At 38.0% G+C, this 19478-nt stretch overlaps 1 protein-coding gene across 1 annotated transcript in view; it reads right to left on the bottom strand.

The window, feature by feature from the left end:
• ATRN (attractin) overlaps positions 1-19478 on the bottom strand; it is a 160516-nt gene that overhangs the window by 91740 nt on the left and 49298 nt on the right. The window contains 5 exon segments of the mRNA XM_055345920.1: positions 481-664; positions 2404-2647; positions 3810-3900; positions 14869-15037; positions 16110-16315. Coding sequence (XP_055201895.1) covers positions 481-664; positions 2404-2647; positions 3810-3900; positions 14869-15037; positions 16110-16315 — 894 coding nt within the window.

The raw sequence follows: 19478 nt of genomic DNA, 5'->3' as shown, positions 1-19478 counted from the left end.
TCACTTTATAGCAGAGGGAAGAGACCATCTCTGTTTCATGATGTCATGCAACGATGCCACTAGCTAACCCCAATGATGACACCTTAGTCATCAAGAGAAGGTTAAAAAATTGATATATTTTACTTAATTATAGCAATGTGCATACGTTACAGCTTTGTAGAACAATTTATTCCTCAGGATTTTGACCAGCTAAATTTTTATAGAGGTATGGAGAATGTGAAAATTGAAAAACCAGTCAAAAAAATATCAAGCATTTTCTAATCAATTTTCTAATCAATCTACTACAAAATTATAAAATAATGCTACAAAATAAATACTGGCTACATTATGACCTTCTGCTTCTTTCCCATCCCAATTTCTCTATCTACAGCGCTGAAGAGAATAATCTGTTAGGCCTGAAAACAAAAATATTGCCCAATATTTTCCCGATGAGTGCCAGAACTCACACCTTAGAGTAAAAGCTCAAGAAAAAGCACTCACCACATCTGCGTATCCACATCATATCTGTAGAGATCATCTGCGAGCCGGTATTTATTGGCGCTGAAAGCCTTGTAGCCCCCATGAACATATAGAGCCCTGGTCTTGCGGTCATAGACACTGCTATGGCCATAGCCCCCTTGGACAAGGGCACCCTGGGTAGGTAATATACTCCATGTGTTCTTAGCTAGAAGAGGAAAACAGTTAAAGGCAAATGTTGTAGGCTCCTACTCTAATACTTAAAATAACCAATTAGTTTAAATAAGGGATTTCAGGAGACTCGACACTTAAAAATTTCTTTTATCTTTTTATTTTTAAAGAAAGGCTATTTAAATCTTATAACAAAGCCAGCAAAAGAAACAGTCAACAAAACTAAAAGACAACCTACAGAATGGGAGAAGATATTTTCAAATGACATATCCAAGATCTATAATGAACTTATCCAACTCAACACCCAAGAGACAAACAATCCAATCATGAAATGGGCAAAAGACATGAAAAGAAATTTCACCAAGAAGACATACACATGGCCAACAAGCACATGAAAAAATGCTCCGTATCCCTTGACATCAGGGAAATACAAATCAAAACCACAATGAGATACCACCTCACACCAGTGAGAATGGTGAAAATTAATAAGACAGGAAACAACAAATGTTGGAGAGGATGTGGAGAAAGGGGAACCCTCTTGCACTGTTGGTGGGAATGTGAACTGGTATAGCCACTCTGGAAAACTATGTGGAAGTTCCTCAAAGAGTTAAAAATAGAGCTACCCTATGACCCAGCAATTGCACTACTGGGGATTTACCCCAAAGATACAGATGCAGTGAAAAACCAAGACACCTGCACCCCAATGTTTCTAGCAGTCATGTCCGCATTAGCTGAACTGTGGAAGGGGCCTCGGTGTCCGTATCAAAAGATGAATGGATAAAGAAGATGTGGTCTATGTATACATTGGAATATTACTCAGCCATTAGAAACAACGTATAGCCATCATTTGCTTCAACATGGATAGAACTGGAGGGTATTATGCTTAGGGAAGTAAGTCAATCGGAGAAGGACAAACATTATATGGTTTCATTCATTCAGGGAATATAAAAAATAGTGAAAGGGATTATAGGGAAAAGGAGAGAAAATGAGTGGGAAATATCAGAGGGTGACATAACATGAGAGACACCTAATTCTGGAAAACGAACAAGGGGTAGTGGAAAGGGAGGTGGGCGGGGGGTTGGGGTGACTGGGTAACGGGCACTGAGGGGAGGCACTTGACAGGATGAGCACTGGGTGTTATACTATATGTTGGCAAATTGAACTCCAATAAAAAAAATACCAAAAAAATTAACAAAGCCAGGTGGCCAAACATCAATCTGTTAAATGTTCTGATGTTCTAATGTATCATGTAGGAAAATAATTAAATTTAAAAGACTCAGATTTCCTGCAATTGAACACTTAATACCCCGTGACCTTCAGTGACCAATATACAGATATACTTTATGGACCTACTTTCTCAAACTATCAATTTATAGGTGATGCTCCCATACCACCACAAGAGATATAATAAAATTTAACCAATGGAAAGATTACACACTAAGGGGAAATCATGGTCCATTAAACCAATTCCTCAAGGGTTATCTAAATTTTTATTTCTTCAGAATATTAGTTGTTCCAAACCATTTTTACTTATTTATTCTCAACACTGAAAGCATTTAGTGCCATCTTTGACTCTTCACCAAATTGACGGTAACAAATATATACTACATAGTGGCAACAATAATCTGAATTTCACTGGTAACACAACATTAACTGCATTCCAAGACAAAGTACTGGGTCAGAGTTAGGTGGAATCTTGTTAAACAGTCATAATAATAAGCGTAAAGGTTTTAAATTTGACATTCAAAAAGGATCCACTAGAAAAAATATACCTACCCAAGTCATATTCCTGTACATTGCTTATATATCCATAGAGAGGGCAATGACCAAAGATGACCAGCATGACTACTCGGCCAGTTTTCAATGTGACAATGTGTGCTGAGTGTCCGACCACTGCATACTGCTCCTTTGCTTTGGGAGTCAACAATACCCACGACTCATTATGAATATGGAACACTCTCAACTCATTGGTCACATTCCCTGTTGAATCAATTTTTCCTCCATACATGTATATTTTATCCTAGGGAAAAAAATGTAAACAGAATTATAAAAAACATCAAAAGCATCAAATCTAAGAATGAAAAAGAGAAGTTCAAAACCTCGATATTATTCTTAGCTTAAGAAGTGCTAGTAAAAAATGTACCTTTCAGTGAATTATTAAGAGAAGAATGAAAGGCACAAAATAAAACATCATACTCTGTATCTCCAACACTTCACCACTGTTCTTGGACTTCCTCATATGAGATCTCTTACTGTATAAAATGGCTTGGAAAAATTAAGTTGAAGAGTTCCCTCACCCTCCCATAATCCAAAAAAAAAAAAAAAAAAGGAAATGAAAGTGATTATTCAGTTATATTGCAATGTGGCTATTCTCAGCTAAACCTGCTCATTAACATAATAGCTAATTTACACAGTATTAATTTTTAACCATTTAGTACGACAATCATAATATCCTGGTACAATTTCAATCCATTAAAATCTGTCAGGTTAAATTGGTTTCAACTTCAATTTTCCACTTACAACTTAGCCAGTTATATACACTCCTCCATAATAGAAAGTTTCCCTTTAACTAAAAACCAAAACTGAAGTTAAAATTATAGAGACATAGAGTAGAATGGTAGTTCCCAGGGACTTGGGGCGGGGGCAGGAGGGGAGCAGGGATATGGGAAATTATTGTTCCATGGGCAAGAGTTGTAGTTTTACAAGATGAAAAGAATTACAGAGATGCATGGTGTGATAGTTATAATTAGGAATGTATTTAATAATAAAAAAACTAAAAAAAAAAAGGAATGTATTTAATACCACTGAACTTAAAAATGATTGAGACAGGGGTGCCTGGGTGGCTCAGTTGGTGTGCCCGCCTTTGGCTCAGGTCACGATCTCAGGATTCTGGGGATCCAGCTCCATGTCAGGCTCCCTGCTGGGCAGGGAGTTTGCTTCCCTCTCTCCCCGCTTCCCCACTGCTTGTGTTTGGGCATGCATACTCTCTCTCTCAAATAAATAAAAAAAATATTTTTTAAAAAATGGTTAAGACAGTCAATTTTACGTTATATGTATTTTACACAAGAAAAAAACCTTAGAGACAAAACCCCAATACTATATAGCTTTTCAACCACATAATACAATAAAGTAAGTGTGGAAGACTTGAGTTTCTAGCCTGGTACAAAATGGAGACATTTTACCTTGTATAATGCTAAAGAATGGCCATATCTGACAACCACACTGTTCACAGAACGGTTCAAGGCAAGCCACTCCCTAGAAGCAAGGTCATACCTACAAAACAAACAGATCACATTTTCACCAAAATGACACAACAGAGTATCTTATATTCTTCTATTTGTGATATCATGCAATTTGGAGATGCTCATTACACATGCCATGCAGATAAGGCATCTCTGAAAACAAACAAACAAACCTCACAGCTGTGTCCACAGAGCATATCAGAACTTGAGTAGGAGGGCTGGACTGCACAGCCTTGGGATGAGGGGAAAAAAAACCTACTGGAAGTCTCTAGTGCTTCCTGAAAACCTCTTCTAGACACACAGTCTAAATCACTTGCAAGTTGTGTTATAATGAAGGGACATTTACTGCCATAAATTCTCTTGTTTAACCATGTGAAATTGAAGACAAGTACTGAAAAAGGAATGATGATTAAGTAAAAGATAATTCCTAACTTTTCCTTTTCTTTATCTCATTGATTTCTTAAAGTCATATTTTTAAGAAAGCTAGAATATCATTTGGCATTTCAATTTTATTATGAATTCACTTAAAGATTTTTAAAATACAAACATTAAGTAAACATCATACCAGACATTTTTCAATGCATATATACAAACAGGAGAATACATTGACAGTATATATTTATACAAAGGGGATCATGCTATAGATACTTTTAATAAATGGTGTTAATTTGTATTTAATTTAATAGAAAAAAGAAACCCAAAAGAAACCAATGCTTTTGTTCTACTTTAAAAATGTTTATTTTCACTAAGTTTCCCTGAGTAATCTGAGTTTTTTGTTTTATGGAAAACATTATTATGCAAACAAGATATAAGAAAGTCTTGATATAATAAGCAAAAAAGGATAAAACAAATGTCCATCAAGAGAAAATGGATCAATAAATGATCGTATAACCATATAATAGAATTTTAGAGTGAAAAATAAATACACTCAAACAATACCTTCTCAACACAAATCTCAAAACAATTTGTTAAGCCTAAAAATCAAACTGCAGAATACTGTTTCTGTAATGACTAAACAGAAAATTTATTAACTCTAACATATGTTCGTATATATTAAAAGTCTAAAGATATGTAAGTGAACAAATGACAGCACAAAAGCAAGATACTGATTATCTTTGAGACTGGAGGGGGGCATGGCAGGGGTCTTTAATTAGATTAGCAGTGTCTTACTTCCTAACCTAGGTGTTGTATGCATTAGTATTCATCATTCTTCTCCAAATCTTTCCTTCTGTCTTAAATATTTTATACATGATCTAAAACAAAATGGTGAGGGGTGCCTGGGTAGCTCAGTAATTGAGTATCTGCCTTTGGCTCAGGTTGTGACCCAGGGTCCTGGGATCAAGTGCCGAATTAGGCTCCCCACAAGGAGCCTGCTTCTCCCTCTGCCTATGTCTCTGCCTCTGTGTGTCTCTCATGAATAATTAAATAAAACCTCAAAAAAAAAAGAAGTGACATTTATTGAATACGAATACTATATTAATACCAGCTATTTTTTGCATTCTTTGAATATTCCACATTTTAAAAAATACATGAAAAATTATTTAGAAGTTAGATTCACTTTTGTTTTTAAGTTACATACAAAATTAAGTTAATTTTGGACAGAATCCATTAACTTCCTGCTTTGAAAGTTGAAAATCTTACATTTCCTCCCATTTCTTCTCCCAGTTTTTGTTATGCAAACTTTACCCTGTCCAAGTTTATAATATTCACATTCCACTCTATTACTATGATTCCATATCATATATTTTAGCTGAAGCAATCTCTTCACCATCGTCCTCTTACCACAACTTCTCCTTGAGTCTTTAATTCTTATTTGGCTGTATTTTATTGCCAAGTGGTTGTTTTCTGGTGGCGCTCACATGTGCTCCTTCTCCTAAGTTCTCTTATGTTTATGAGTATCTGCTTGCTAGCTCTACAGGTAAATGACATCTTGGCTGGGTATAATATCTCGGCCATCCTTTCTTGATATCAGGACTTTGCAGATGCTGCTCCCTTGAATAACAGTGGTAGTAAATGCTGTGTTGGAGAAGCCCAAGGCCAGTAAGACTTTTTCTCCTTCCATGTGCTTTGCTTTTCTGTTTGGAAGGCTGAAGAACTCTCAGTTACTCTCATTCTCTCTCCTTTTCCCTCTCTCTCCTTTCTTCTCTATTTTTTAAAGTCACAGTATTATATTTTACTTAGGTAGAAATAACTAAAATCCATGCAGGGTAATGTCTTTACAAAATGGACTACATACCACTGCAGTAATTTTATGGAGCTCTGGCTGTAGAAGGTCTTTCCTGAGGACTAGCCTGGCTTCTGAAAACATATAATACCCCTAATGCTCAAGTCTGTCTCTGTAAGCTTGAAAGAGAGGAAAGAAAACAAAGGGAGCCCAAATCTCTAGATGGTTTAATTCACTTCTCTTTCAAGTGACATGGAGGGTGCTCAATCTGTATCTTAATTAATTTTGCTCCTCTTAGTCAATGACAGGTCAGCTCACGAGCTTGTTAGAAACAGTAAGGCACTGGCAGGTCCCGATAACCTGGCACAGATGAACTACCAAAAGATCTTACATAACAGGTTGTGACTCTTTTCACAAACCAGAGATGCAAACACAAGTCAAGAACAATACTGATGCAATAAAACATAAGAAATTCTAATCACCAAAATTCTCGTGGGAGCTCAGTCCAAGAAAATAGAATACTGAATAACTAGTTCTAAGACCTGGACAAATAGATAAGCAAAGGCAATTTCTGGAATGCAGAAACAAATGTCTTCCAGAACTGCAGCCATCTCTCTCACAAATTCCTCCTTGATGATTGGTATCATGATGACCATCATGGCACTGGGTACATTCTTCCACCACCCATAGTGGCCTGGTATTCCAATCACAGTGTCTGACCATCCAAAGACCATGGCAAAGGCTTAAACATGACACTAGCCAGAGGAGGCACAGAACTACCTGAGGCTTCCCACCCAAGAATTTGTCCTTTGTTCTAAAAAGGACAAATAACTTCTAAAATAACTTGATCAAATCAGATCTTGTTGGACAGCTATACAATTTTCCTAAAACTTCTTGTGCTATTTCTTTTTTTTTTAATTTTTTAAATTTTTATTTATTTACGATAGTCACAGAGAGAGAGAGAGAGAGGCAGAGACACAGGCAGAGGGAGAAGCAGGCTCCATGCACTGGGAGCCCGATGTGGGATTAGATCCCGGGTCTCCAGGATCGCACCCTGGGCCAAAGGCAGGCGCCAAACCACTGCGCCACCCAGGGATCCCTTCTTGTGCTATTTCAATCTGTCCTATTTGTTAGGTTCTTTACTTCACTGACAGCAATTATCTTTATATTAGATCTCCTGTCTTCCATGTGCCTTTGCTCTACTAATTATTTCAACCTGTATTTGCTGGAATGTCTATAAAGCTGTAATTCAATTTTCATTCTAGTTTTTGCTGTATATAATTTATTTACATTTCCTTAGATATGTAATCTCCCATTTCATCTTTGTTATTATTTTCATGTCTTTCGCCTTTTTTTAAATTCAAATTCTCATTAAATTGATGTGCAGCATGAAGCAGTTGGAAGAAATCTCCCTATTTTTCTTCTATGACCAGTTGTCAGCATTTACATGCTGCTTTCTTCCTCTTTATTTTTCCATCATAGAATAATTGCGTTAGCTATAGCATCATTTCTTTCATCTTGCTTGTGGTTAGATAGATATTGCTCTCCAGACATTTGCAAAGTGCAGGTGATTTCTTAATTCTTTTTCTGCAATATCTAAGATAAACTTGTCTTAGCTTATCCTTCCATTTTAGCTTTAGTGTGAAAGATGGTATTTTAAGTTCTATCCACTGTTCTGAAGTCTGAGGATATGCTGAGACTCAGATGGGGGAGTACGCAGCCTATTAGTATAAATCATCCAGACTCTGCTCTCCTTGGAAATTTTAAGTGTCCTAGGTCAAGGCATAACCCAAATCAGAAGCAGCTCTGACATTTGGGCAGAGTCAACCACTCAATCAATTTCCCCTCTTTTCACCCAGACTTTCTCAGCAATAACTTCTCCTACCCCTCCATTACAAGAGCGAAAAAACAATGATTCCCCACGCAGTTTTTGTCTTTCCAGATTTGGGGTTATTTGTAGAGTTCTCAGAATCTCACCATACGGTTTCCATGGGGTAAAAAAGGGGTCAGTGTACAGTTCCTGTGAGTCTGTTTTAAAATTTACTGGATTAGATGATACCCTTCTCCTCATTTGATTACCTGCTGTTCAATTTTAATCAGGCTCCACACTCAGTGCAGAGCCCAACACAGGGCTCGATCTCATGTCCCTGAGATCATGACCCGAGCCGAAATTGAGAGTCGGGTATTTAACCGACTGAGCCACCCAAATGCCCCCTTACTTTTTCTTTTTAAATGTTTTTTTTAAAAACTCCTTTTTGCTTAAGGAAATACAGTGATGAAGTTTCAATTGGAAATATTAACTTACGAGACCAAGACCATTTGTGTAAGAGGACTCTTGGGTGACATAAAATGGGGACTACTTTTTAATGTAAGTAAAAAGTTTTGGGTTAATAGGATTGTGGAAAAAATAGCTCAATTGCTGAAATATGCTTATGTAAGAATATAAATGATGATAAAACTTATAATCTAAGTTCCAGAAATACTTTTTCTAAAAGGAGTCACTATATTTTTACTTTCCATGAGTTAGTAAAAATTTATTTGAAACTACATTAACATTTACATGAAATACATAAAGCTGTAAAAATCATGTTTTGATTAAGTACAAGCAGAAAAAAAATATTACAAATGTAGCTCATGAGGTACACCAGTCACATAAAAGAAGTGACATTAATATTCCCAGAAACAAATATTTGTGAAGGAAATAAATAATTCATTTACTCTTCCGTTCACCTGATAAACACTTATTTGAGCACATTCTATGAGCAAAGCTCTGAGCTAAGTGAGCAAATAAGGTCTCTAACCTTGGAGAACCTAGAGTGGAAAAGGCAAAAAATGAGCAAATGCAACAAGGGGCACACACAGCACTAAAAATGATGCATGCTGCTCTAAAGGAAATGAGAACTATGAAAAATAACAGGGAGAACCTGCCTGAACTGGATGATCAGGGAAGGTCTCTTGTGGTATAACTGAGATCTAACGGGTGAAAAGAAAACAGCCCTAGGGTACAACAGCAAGAAGAGTCTGGACCGAGGGAGGGGTGAGTACAAAAGGCTTTAAAGTAAGGATGCACCTGGAGTTTTAGGTAAAGCCTAGAAGGCTGAGGAGGCAGGAAAGGAACAGGGTGAGACTGGGAAGGTGAGCAGTAATCAGATCAGGGAGGCCCAAGAGGTCCAATAGGAACAGCCACTGATGGGTTTTAAGAAGGTAGTATACTTACACTTAAAAAAAAAAAAATCCCAGCTGATATTTAAAAAATAGATTAAGAGGAATGCATGGAAACACACAGACTTGCTAAGAATCTAGTGCTGAAGCTAGGTGAGCAACAATGGCAGGCTGGTCACAGAGAGAAAAGAATGAATATGACATTTATTTGGTGGGCTTGATATGAGAATAGGATATGAGGAGGTGAAGGAAAGGATCAAAATCACTCCCAGATTTTTTGCTTTAAAAGAGGATGATGCCAAATACAAGGGTAAAAATCACATAAATGGTAGAATACTCGACTCTCATAATATCTGTATCATAGCAGAAGGGATAATCACTTTCACGCCTTTAATTTTACCTTCTCAGAGTGGTGGCACAAGTAGTGAAAAGTAGTTAGAGTGGGGATAGATTTTCTAGGTAGAGCTAACAAGACCTACTGATATACTGTAGCAGATAGACACTATGGTGGTGGTGTTCAAGATTTCTGCTTCTGGATAATACCCTCCCCTCAAGTGTGAGCAGGATCTAGGACTTGTTTCTAACCAATAGAACATGGCAAAGATGATGAGACATCATTTCCATGATATCTATTCTGCCAGGAGACTCAGTCTAGAGATTCCCCTCGTGACCTAATGAAGCAAGCAGCCACACTAGAAAAGTCAAAGTAATAAGGAACTGTGAATGGCCTCTAGAGTAGAGGGCAGCCTCCACTTGACAGCCAGCAAAAAGCTGGGGCTCTGAGTCCTAAAACCACAAGGGAATGGATCCTGCCAACAATTCTAATGAACTTGGAAGTAGACTCTTCCCCAGTGGAATCTCTAGATGAGAACACAGGCCAGGTGACACCTTGATGGCAGAGCATGGAGTTAAGACATGCCCAGACTCCTGACCAGCAAAAACGATGAATAAATATGTGCTGTTTTAAGCTGCTACATTTGTGGTCATTTGTTATGTAGCAAGGGATAGCTAATACATGCACTGATATGGAGAGTGTAAAAACAAGAAGTCAAGGATGGCTCCAAAATTCTGGGATTAAGCAAAGAGAAGTATGAAGTAGTCATTAACTGAGATAGTCACATCTAGGGCAAGAACTGGCCTAGAGGAAAGATCAATTTTGGACACATAAAGTTTAAGATGCCTTTCAGACAGCCAAAAGATTGAGATGTCAAATAAAAAGGTGGTGATATGGGTTCAGGTGAAAAGTCTAGGATGCAGACTTCAATCTGAGAGTCACCAACACACAAGTTAAGATATTACATAAGACTACCAGGAGAGTAAATATACACTCCCAAGGAAGAGGACTAAGAGCGGAGCCGTGGGACACATCATCATTCAGAAGTCAGTCAGTTGAAGAGGAACCAGCTAAAGAGGCTGAGAAGGAATAAGTAGTTGGAACAAATATGAAGAGAATGCGGAATCCTGGAAGACAGCTGAAGAAAGTGTTTAAAAGTGGAGGGACGGGGTGCCTGGGTGGCTCAGTCAGTTCAGTGTCCAACTCTTAATTTCAGCTCAGGACATGATCTCAGGTTCCTGGGATCAAGCCCCACCTCGGGCTCTACCCTCACAGGGAGGCCATTTGGGGATTCTCTCCCTCGCCCTCTGCTCCTCCTCCCACTTGTGTGTGCACTCACTCTCAAATGAATGAATAAATCTTAAAAGAAAAAAAAAGGAGGGAGGGACTAGTATTATATCAAATGTTGGTGAAAGATCAAATAAGATGAGGACTAAGAATTTAAACTTTAAAATTCAGCTCCTCAGGGGGATCCCTGGGTGGCTCAGCAGTTTGGCACCTGCCTTTGGCCCAGGGCGCGATCCTGGAGTCCCAGGATCGAGTCCCACGTCAGGCTCCCGGCATGGAGCCTGCTTCTCCCTCCTCCTGTGTCTCTGCCTCTCTTTCTCTCTATGTCTATCATAAATAAATAAATAAATCTTTAAAATAATAAATAAAATAAAATAAAATAAAACAAAATAAAATAAAATAAAATAAAATAAAATTCAGCTCCTCAGTCACATTAGCCACCTTTCAAGCACTCAATGACCACACATGGCTAGTGATAGGATAGTGCCCCACTGGACAGTGCTGATGCACAGAACAGAAGATAGGATAAATGAGCAGAGATGAAGGTAACAGCTAAATGTGGTGGTGGGAGTTTGAGGAAGTCTTCTTTGGATAACTGTTACCTTTCAACATAGAAACAGGAAGCAAGGCCATTAGCTGAGAATGAAAACTAGGAGAATATGTGGTGGAGATTCGAAAACTGAAAAGAAATATGGCAGTTGAGCAGGAGAATGAGAGCAAGTCTGAGACAAAACCAATGGACTGTGAAGCCCTGTGGGAGCCAAGAATTGCTGAAGTTCACCCAACTGCTCACATGTACATGCATGTCTTCTGCCAAATTTGGACAATTCTCTGCCATTATTTCTTCAAATTCCTTTTCTGACACTCTCTTGCTCCTCTCCTTCCAGGACTCCTCCAGTGACAGAAATGTTAAGATTTTTTGTTATAGCCAGAGACCTTCAGGTCTCTGAAGTTCTATTTAAATCTTAAGTATTCTATTTTCTCTCTGGTTTAGATTGAGGGATATCTACTGTTCTATCTTCAAGTTCACTAATTCTTTCCTCTGTCCTCTCCATTCTGCTATTGACCCTGTTCACTGGGATTTTTGTTTTGGTTACTGTATTTTTCAGTTCTAAAATTTCCATTTGATTCTTCCTTAAATCTTCTATGTCTTTGATGAGGTTCTATTATTCATTCGATTTAGGTGTGTCTATAATCGCACACCAAAGCATTTTTATAATGGCTGTTTAAAATCTTGTCAGATAATTCTAGTATCTATGTCATCCTGCTGTCAGCATCTCAACTGTCTTCTTCATTCAAGTTAGGATTTTCCTGGCTCTTTGCATGAGAAATGATTTTCAATTGAAATCTGAACATTTTGGATATCATAGCATGAGGCTCTGATCTTATTTACATCTACTGTTATAGCAGGCTTCATCTGACACCCCAGTAGGGAAGGGGAAAGGCCAACTCATTACTGTTGTTACTACCAGGTGTGGGTAGAATCCAGGTTCCCCACAGAGTCTCCAGTGACATCACAGCGGGGGAGGAAGCCTCATTTATGCCTAGTGGAGAAGAAAGTCCCAGTTCCCTAACTGGTCTTCAGAGGTTAAGACTGTAAGCAAATAACAAATGCAAAAACAAAAACCAAATGGCTAAATATTAACTAGGTTACATAAAAACTAGATTGCTGAGAGTCTCAGTTCCCTAATTGGCCTTTCCTAATACTGGTAGTGAGAGGGAGTTGGGGGGGGGGGCGGAGTTGTTGGAGCACCTCACTAGATCCTGGCAAGAGTGGGAATCTAGACTCTGCTAGCATCAGACTTTGTTGACAGGAATGAAGGTGAGGCCACAGTTCTTTCTGTAGTGTGTGGCTATAGTAGAGTGGTTATTTGTGTCTAATAAAAGTTTTCTGTCTCACTAAGCTGCTCCTTTCCTAGTCCTTAGGCTAGAGAGAACAGGCAGGCTTATTCTTGGGGCTTGGCATTTCCAGATTGCTGCTTTTTCCAACATCAAATCTGAGATATATGAGATAAAAAGAAAACTCCTGGAATTTTCCATTACATCGTTCCTTAGGTTCCGAGGTCCCTAGCCAGACTGCCTTCTCTCTACCTTTCAGAGTAGAAAGGTACTCATGTACCTTTCATGTTTGCTTTATATATAATGGTTTCATGTTTGCTTTATATATAACGTTCAAGATTTTTAACTATACTTACCATAAAGAATAGGGGAAATCATTTCTTTATGATTTTTTAATAATTTCCTTTTTCATATTCTATTACTACAGGAGTATCAGGCCACCTGAGTGGCTTAGTCAGTTAAGCATCTGGCTCTCGGTTTCAGCTCAGGTCATGATCTTGGAATTGTGAGAACTAGACCCACATCATGCTCTGCACTCAGTGAGGAGTCTGCTTCTCTCTCCCTGCCTCTCTGTGTGCATATGCATGCACTCTCTCTCTCTAAAATAAAGAAATAAATCTTTTTTTTTTTTTTTAAAGGAGCATCTTATTTACTCTGCGTTCCTCCTGGGTTTGACTTCAATTCTAAAATTATTTTAAAATTCTTTCCTAACTTCTATCATCTCATTTCTCAATTTTTCTGTTTCTGATTATATTATTCTTTCATGCCTTGCATCATTTTTTTTTTGCCATATTTTAGCTTGCTTGGGAATATTAAGTTCTCACTTTTCTCAGTTTTGTAAGTATATTTTTCTATTATGCTTTCATGTACAAAGGGGGGTTATTCTACCAGGCAGTCTCTTTTTCTTTTCTATGTTACTTTAACTTTTAATTTTTTATGTCATTAAATCTTGATACTTTTCTGTTGCTCAATTTTAAGTAAAACTACTTTTCCCTGAACTCATACAGAAGAGGCCTGGGTTAGGACCATCTTCCTAGCTGAGATTTTAATCTCAGCTCTCTAGCTCACTCTTCTGTTGTCAACAGTGTGGTGTTCAAATACATGGCAGCTTATGTGTTGAGATATTTGGCTCTGTTCACCTTCCTTACTGTTAACTGGACACTCTTTTAACCTTTTCTCTATGGTCCCTATCCTTTTCAATTTGAATTCTAATTCCAGCAGTTTCTCCTTACTGTAGAACTTTCTCTTGTGAGAACACTTTGGCTAGTTCATTTTGAGAGCTAAAAAGGCACAAACTGCTCTAGCCCCTTCAAATCCTATTATCGATTCCCATGAGTTTAGCCCTTACTAGAATACACAAATCTTTCCAATTCCAGCTGCTGTTCTCAAAGTAGCTTCTTTTAGGAATGCTGGAGCCTGTCAGTTGGCCTCTTGCTCCCCTTTGCTTACTTCTGCTCAGATGCCAATACCACACAGGTCCTGTGGCTGTAAACAGTTAGCCCCACCTATCTGTGTAGATACCTTTTGACCAAGTTTTGTTTTGTTACTCATATGTTTTTTCATTTTGCCATACTAGTTGTCTATGTGCTTTAATGACTATTTGGGGGATTCAGAAAGTATGCTGTTGCTGCTGTAGTTCCAGAATCCCTTAAAGAACAGATGCTGGTTTTTTACAATCTTCATTAATAAAAAATGCCTAGAAAAACTTTCCAGGGCACAAAATCAGCATGAGTACGTGTTCATAAATTTCTCTCTCTAAAATAAATCCTCATAACTAACTTCATAACTCCACTGTGATAACATATATTCTCCCTTCAAGATGAACAATGTGGGACCCACAAATGGACCTTGAACTCTGGGTCAAGTATTAGATAATGGCATAATTTCCTCTGGCAAACTACAAATTCAAATAATCTGACCTACAGAAATGCTAATTAAATTTACATGTAAAGTAATCCCCAATTTATATAGAGCCTAAAGCAAAATATGAGAGTTGGTATCTAGAAAAGATGAATTATTGCTTATTTTAACAATGTATTTGTTGCTCTCAACTTCAAAAACTAAGAATACATAAAAAAATTCTGGAACAACTACTACTAAAATATTAACAGAGATTTTCCTCAGGTAATGGAATTATTGATTTCATTTATCTCTATAAATTTTCAAAATGGAAAACTAGTAAGCTTCTTGCAAAAATGTTTAAAACTACTTACGCTAGAACCATGTTGTAATCTGAGTGATTGAACATATATCCTCCAACAACCCACATTATATTTCCATTGACCACTGCTTTGTGAGAGGCTCTGGGGAGCTTTAGGTTAGAATATTCCTCTCGAGTCCAAAATGACTGGTTAGCTGGTACAGGAATTGAACATCCGGGACCTAATAAAACAGAATAAATTAGCTTCACAAAATGCAGCTTTAAAATTACTGCACTTCAAGTTTTAATCACATAAATGTAACAAATACCTAAAGAATATTTAGTCTTTCCTTTAGCATCTAAATATCAGACAAAGCTCTTTCATTGATACTTTCAATACACTCAAAGCTTGTGACCAAGGGTCACCTCCAGTAAAATTCAAAATCATATACTTCCTAATGATAACCTGACCGTATGTAGGTTAGGATTTTTTTGTAATGAAATATTTGCTTAAGCAGCTCTGAGAGGAAAAGAGTAGACAAAGGAATTATTAACTCAAATGAAAAGCTTTAGGGCTAAAATGTAAAAACTAGTCCTAGGAGTAATAATACAACCCATTCATTTCCCAGAAAATCAAGAAACTCCATTCTTGGGAGTATGGCTCCTGCTGCAACCTGTGCACAGAGGTAAGAACTCAAAGACTTCAGTTACTTAACTCCTTGATGTCAGCCAAAGCACACACACAAAAGCATTTGAACAAGGGCGTTTCCTTTCAAAATAAAAGTACTCTAAAGAAAAGGCAAATGAATAAAGAAAATTACTAAATCACTAACAGCTGTTACTACACAACCCTTAAAGAATTTGCTAAAGGTTCTTTGATAACCTCTCTATCTGCAGATAATTCCACTTGCTGACTGTTTCAGGATTCTACTGTACAACTGACCCCCATTTTTTCTGAATTTACTGAAAGTTTCTGAGAGATACCATTATTGTTAGTTCTCATCCCACTTCCTAGCTTGGTTCTCTGTTACGTTCTCTTGAGGCTGAGACCAAGTCCTCCAATTTTCATGAATGAATTGCAAAGAATGTCAAACCCCTCCATGATTCTAAAGAGACCACAACCACACATATATGAAATGAAAGATTTGCAAAAATCTGAATAAAGAGATGCAAAAACTTAAATGCTACCTGATATCTAACTAACATAAGTGGTATATATGCTAGGTCATATAGGTACATATAAGGTTAATATACAAATTATTGAACTAAGAAGACGCTGTCAAATGAAGAGAAACAGATTAAAGAAGCTCCTACCCTGCCATTCCGGGAAGCAAGAGCATCCCCTGTCATCACTTGAATTGCAAACGCCTCGATTAGGAAAACCACAATCATGGACACAGTGAGGAACATCGCAGGCCTCCCCTTTCCAGGTTTCCAAACACTCACATTGGACAGTGTTGCTGCTATTACTGCTTTTACATTCTCCTCGGCCTGAGCAATTGTTCGGACACATGTCAAAACTATTAAAACAGTGGGGGAAATGAAATCAACACAAGAAACACATTAATTTAGCAGAATTTTCAACTCCCCAAAGTTTAAGATTCTTACTGGGTCTCCAGTTCACTCACAAGCACAAAGGCAGTACTTACCGGTTGGCCTAACTGGGGTCACTCAACACTGTGTAGCTAACACGGGTAATGAAATAAAATCAACCCTGCTGGATTTTCATAAGGGGAGACAAGTTAAAAAACCTAAGGGGAGAAGAAATTCTTGCAAAGCTTCCAGCTTAGCTTCTCAAGGGTGGGATGACTATGCTATTCTTGGTGGCCCCAACAGTAATGAGCATTAGAAAACTGTCAAATGCAAGCTTGCAAGTTTGGAGAAGAGGATAAAACAAACTACTAACTATATACTCCCCATCTTTATGGTATGTATACCTCTGGACAATTTCTCAAAGTTCAGCGAAGTAAAGATTATTGCCCAGATTGGTGTATTTAAAATCCTCAGTAAGTTTATCTACTCATGTCAGATGGAAGAAAAGGGAGGACCAGAGACACCTGGAAAGCTCAACGGTTGAGTGCCTGTCTTCGGCTCAGGTGTGATCCCAGGGTCTGGGGACCAGGTCCCATATTGGGCTCCCTGAAAAGAGCCTGCTTCTCCCTCTGCCTATGTCTCTGCCTCTCTCCCTGTGTCTCTCATGAATAAATAAATAAAATATTAAAAAAAAAAAAAGAAAATGGAGGACCAGTTTAACTCAATAGTTTAGAATGTGTCTTGTAATAACATGAGAACTATATTGACAGCACTCTGAGAAGACATAATTCAGATTTTAAAAGGGGAGGAGTAATAACTGGACTATCAGGATACTTTTAAGGATGTAGATTTCTTCTAAGGCCTATGAAGAAAACTAAAAAATTTTGTAGCAAAGAATGTCAGGAAATCAGAAATTAATTATTAAAAACAAGCTAATTAATGCTCACACCTACACCCAAATATCAGCTTATAACATATTTATAATAAATTACTATAAATATTTATATGCAGTATTTTTAAATCTATATAGTTGTAATGTAAGAAATATGTTATGCCTACTTTTCAAGCCCCAGTAAGCAGAAGAATACAAAAAGTATTTGGTTCAAAAAGCTGAATGACATTCTTATAGGCCAGAAAGTAGTGTCTACTATCTCTAGAATAATACAAACAGAAAGTGAAGCTTCAATTTCATCTTTATTAAGAAAAAGGTTTTGCAAGACAAGAGTTTATAAAAACTAAAGTTTAAATCTCAGATTGGATCTTTAATAGTAAAACAGTTATTACAGTAATCACACTGTTTCTATAAAAGGCCTAGAATAAAACTGTAGTATTGCCATGATGTGCTCACCCCTATGCCTCATACCAAAAATATGTCAAATTATAATTTCCTACGGACATACTTATTAATCGTATAGGAGGGCATGGCACACAATCAGAACTTAATGTTACTGGAAAAGGAAGAGAAGGGGGTAACCCTTAGGTCCTTTTAAACTAAAGAAGGGCAAATATAACAACTTCTCCACTCCAGTGTCCTCAGGCATAGGTTTATTTCATGTGCCAAAAATTAATTATGAGTTCTCTTTAAAATTACATAAAATCTCAAAACACAAAAATCATTTTTTGAATCTCTGAAAAATGAAAGTAGCAGGTAGTATATCAAAACATCTGCTTGTATGTCTAAATTGGAATAATGGGAAAATTAGTCTAATTATCCATGCTTAAAATGTGGCTTGGAAATAAGATGAAGTACCAATTTGTGTGAAAATAAAACATAACTATTATTTTCTTCTTTTTTTAAAAATTTTTTTTAATTTATTTATGATAGTCACACAGAGAGAGAGAGGCAGAGACATAGGCAGAGGGAGAAGCAGGCTCCATGTATGGGGAGCCGGACGTGGGATTCGATCCCAGGTCTCCAGGATCACGCCCTGGGCCAAAGGCAGGCACCAAACTGCTGCGCCACCCAGGGATCCCTTATTTTCTTCTTTTACAAAGAAAATTAGGGAACACAGAAGCTGTGGGTACTACTCTCAAGGGTCCCCAAGGTGAGGTCACCCCAAAGCTAGGATTCAGTGCAACCTGAGGACACCTGGAAAATGAATGACAATGTTTTATGTAGATCTTTCTGGACAGTCTTCTGGGAATAAAGACCATCATTTTATTTGGCTTTTCAAAGGGTCTGGAAGCCCCAGAATGGTTTAGGGCTCCTTTTTAAAAAACAGAGGTCTTGGGATACCTGGGTGGCTCAGTGGTTCAGCATCTGCCTTTGGCTCAGGGTGTGATCCCTGTCCAGGGATTGAGTCCTATATTGGGCTCCCTGCAAGGAGCCTGCTTCTCCCTCTGCCTATGTCTCTGCCTCTTTCTGTGTCTCTCATGAATAAATAAGTGAAATCTTTAAAAAATAAATAAAGAAAGAACAAAGGTCTTGGAACCAAGAAGCTAATAAAATCTAGGATAACCTCAACATTCCTTCACTTAACAAATAAATACTAATTCTGGTCTCCAGGAGAGATCAAGGCTTCCCCTACACCAATGAGGGTTAAGAATAACATGCATTTCTTGGGAAGAGCTCTTCAGTGATGGGTCAAAGGACTTCTGGTGTCAAGGAGTACTTGAATTATCCTCTCTCTAGGGGTGCTCCCTCCCTGGAGTTTGTCTTCTCCCCTAAGGCTGCTACTATGAGGGGCCTTGAAAGAGCAAAAAGACTATGCCTAAGAACCCAAAGGGAACCCAGAATGGGTTGAATGACTAGAGCAATGCTACTCAGCATGTGAACCATAAAGAGGCATCAGCAGCATCAGAAGAGGCATCAGCAGCATCATCCAGGAACTAATCAGAAATTTGGATTCTCAGGCCCCAGCTCTGCTGGAATTACGATCTGTGGAGAAGGCCCAGGAATCTGCATCTTAACAAGCCCCCCAGGAGAACCCTGTGCATGTGAAGTTTCAAAAGTAACGGCCTCAACCTCTCCCCCTCCCTTCAGAACTGAACTTCTTCCCAGAGTGTGCCAATCTTAGTACCGTAACTTTCTAACCTTCCATTCTGAACTGTGCCCCTACCAGGCCCCTGACTCCACCTCCCCAGTTAGGGTCATCTAGGGCTCCCTCTGCTTACTCAACCTCATATAGCTGTCGGTTCCCTCCTTAAAAC

This window comes from Nyctereutes procyonoides, unplaced genomic scaffold, assembly GCF_905146905.1.
Source record: "Nyctereutes procyonoides isolate TBG_1078 unplaced genomic scaffold, NYPRO_anot_genome, whole genome shotgun sequence".
NCBI classification, from domain to species: domain Eukaryota; kingdom Metazoa; phylum Chordata; class Mammalia; order Carnivora; family Canidae; genus Nyctereutes; species Nyctereutes procyonoides.
Note: the sequence above shows the minus strand (reverse complement) of the source record. Positions and strands in the feature narration are given on the sequence as shown.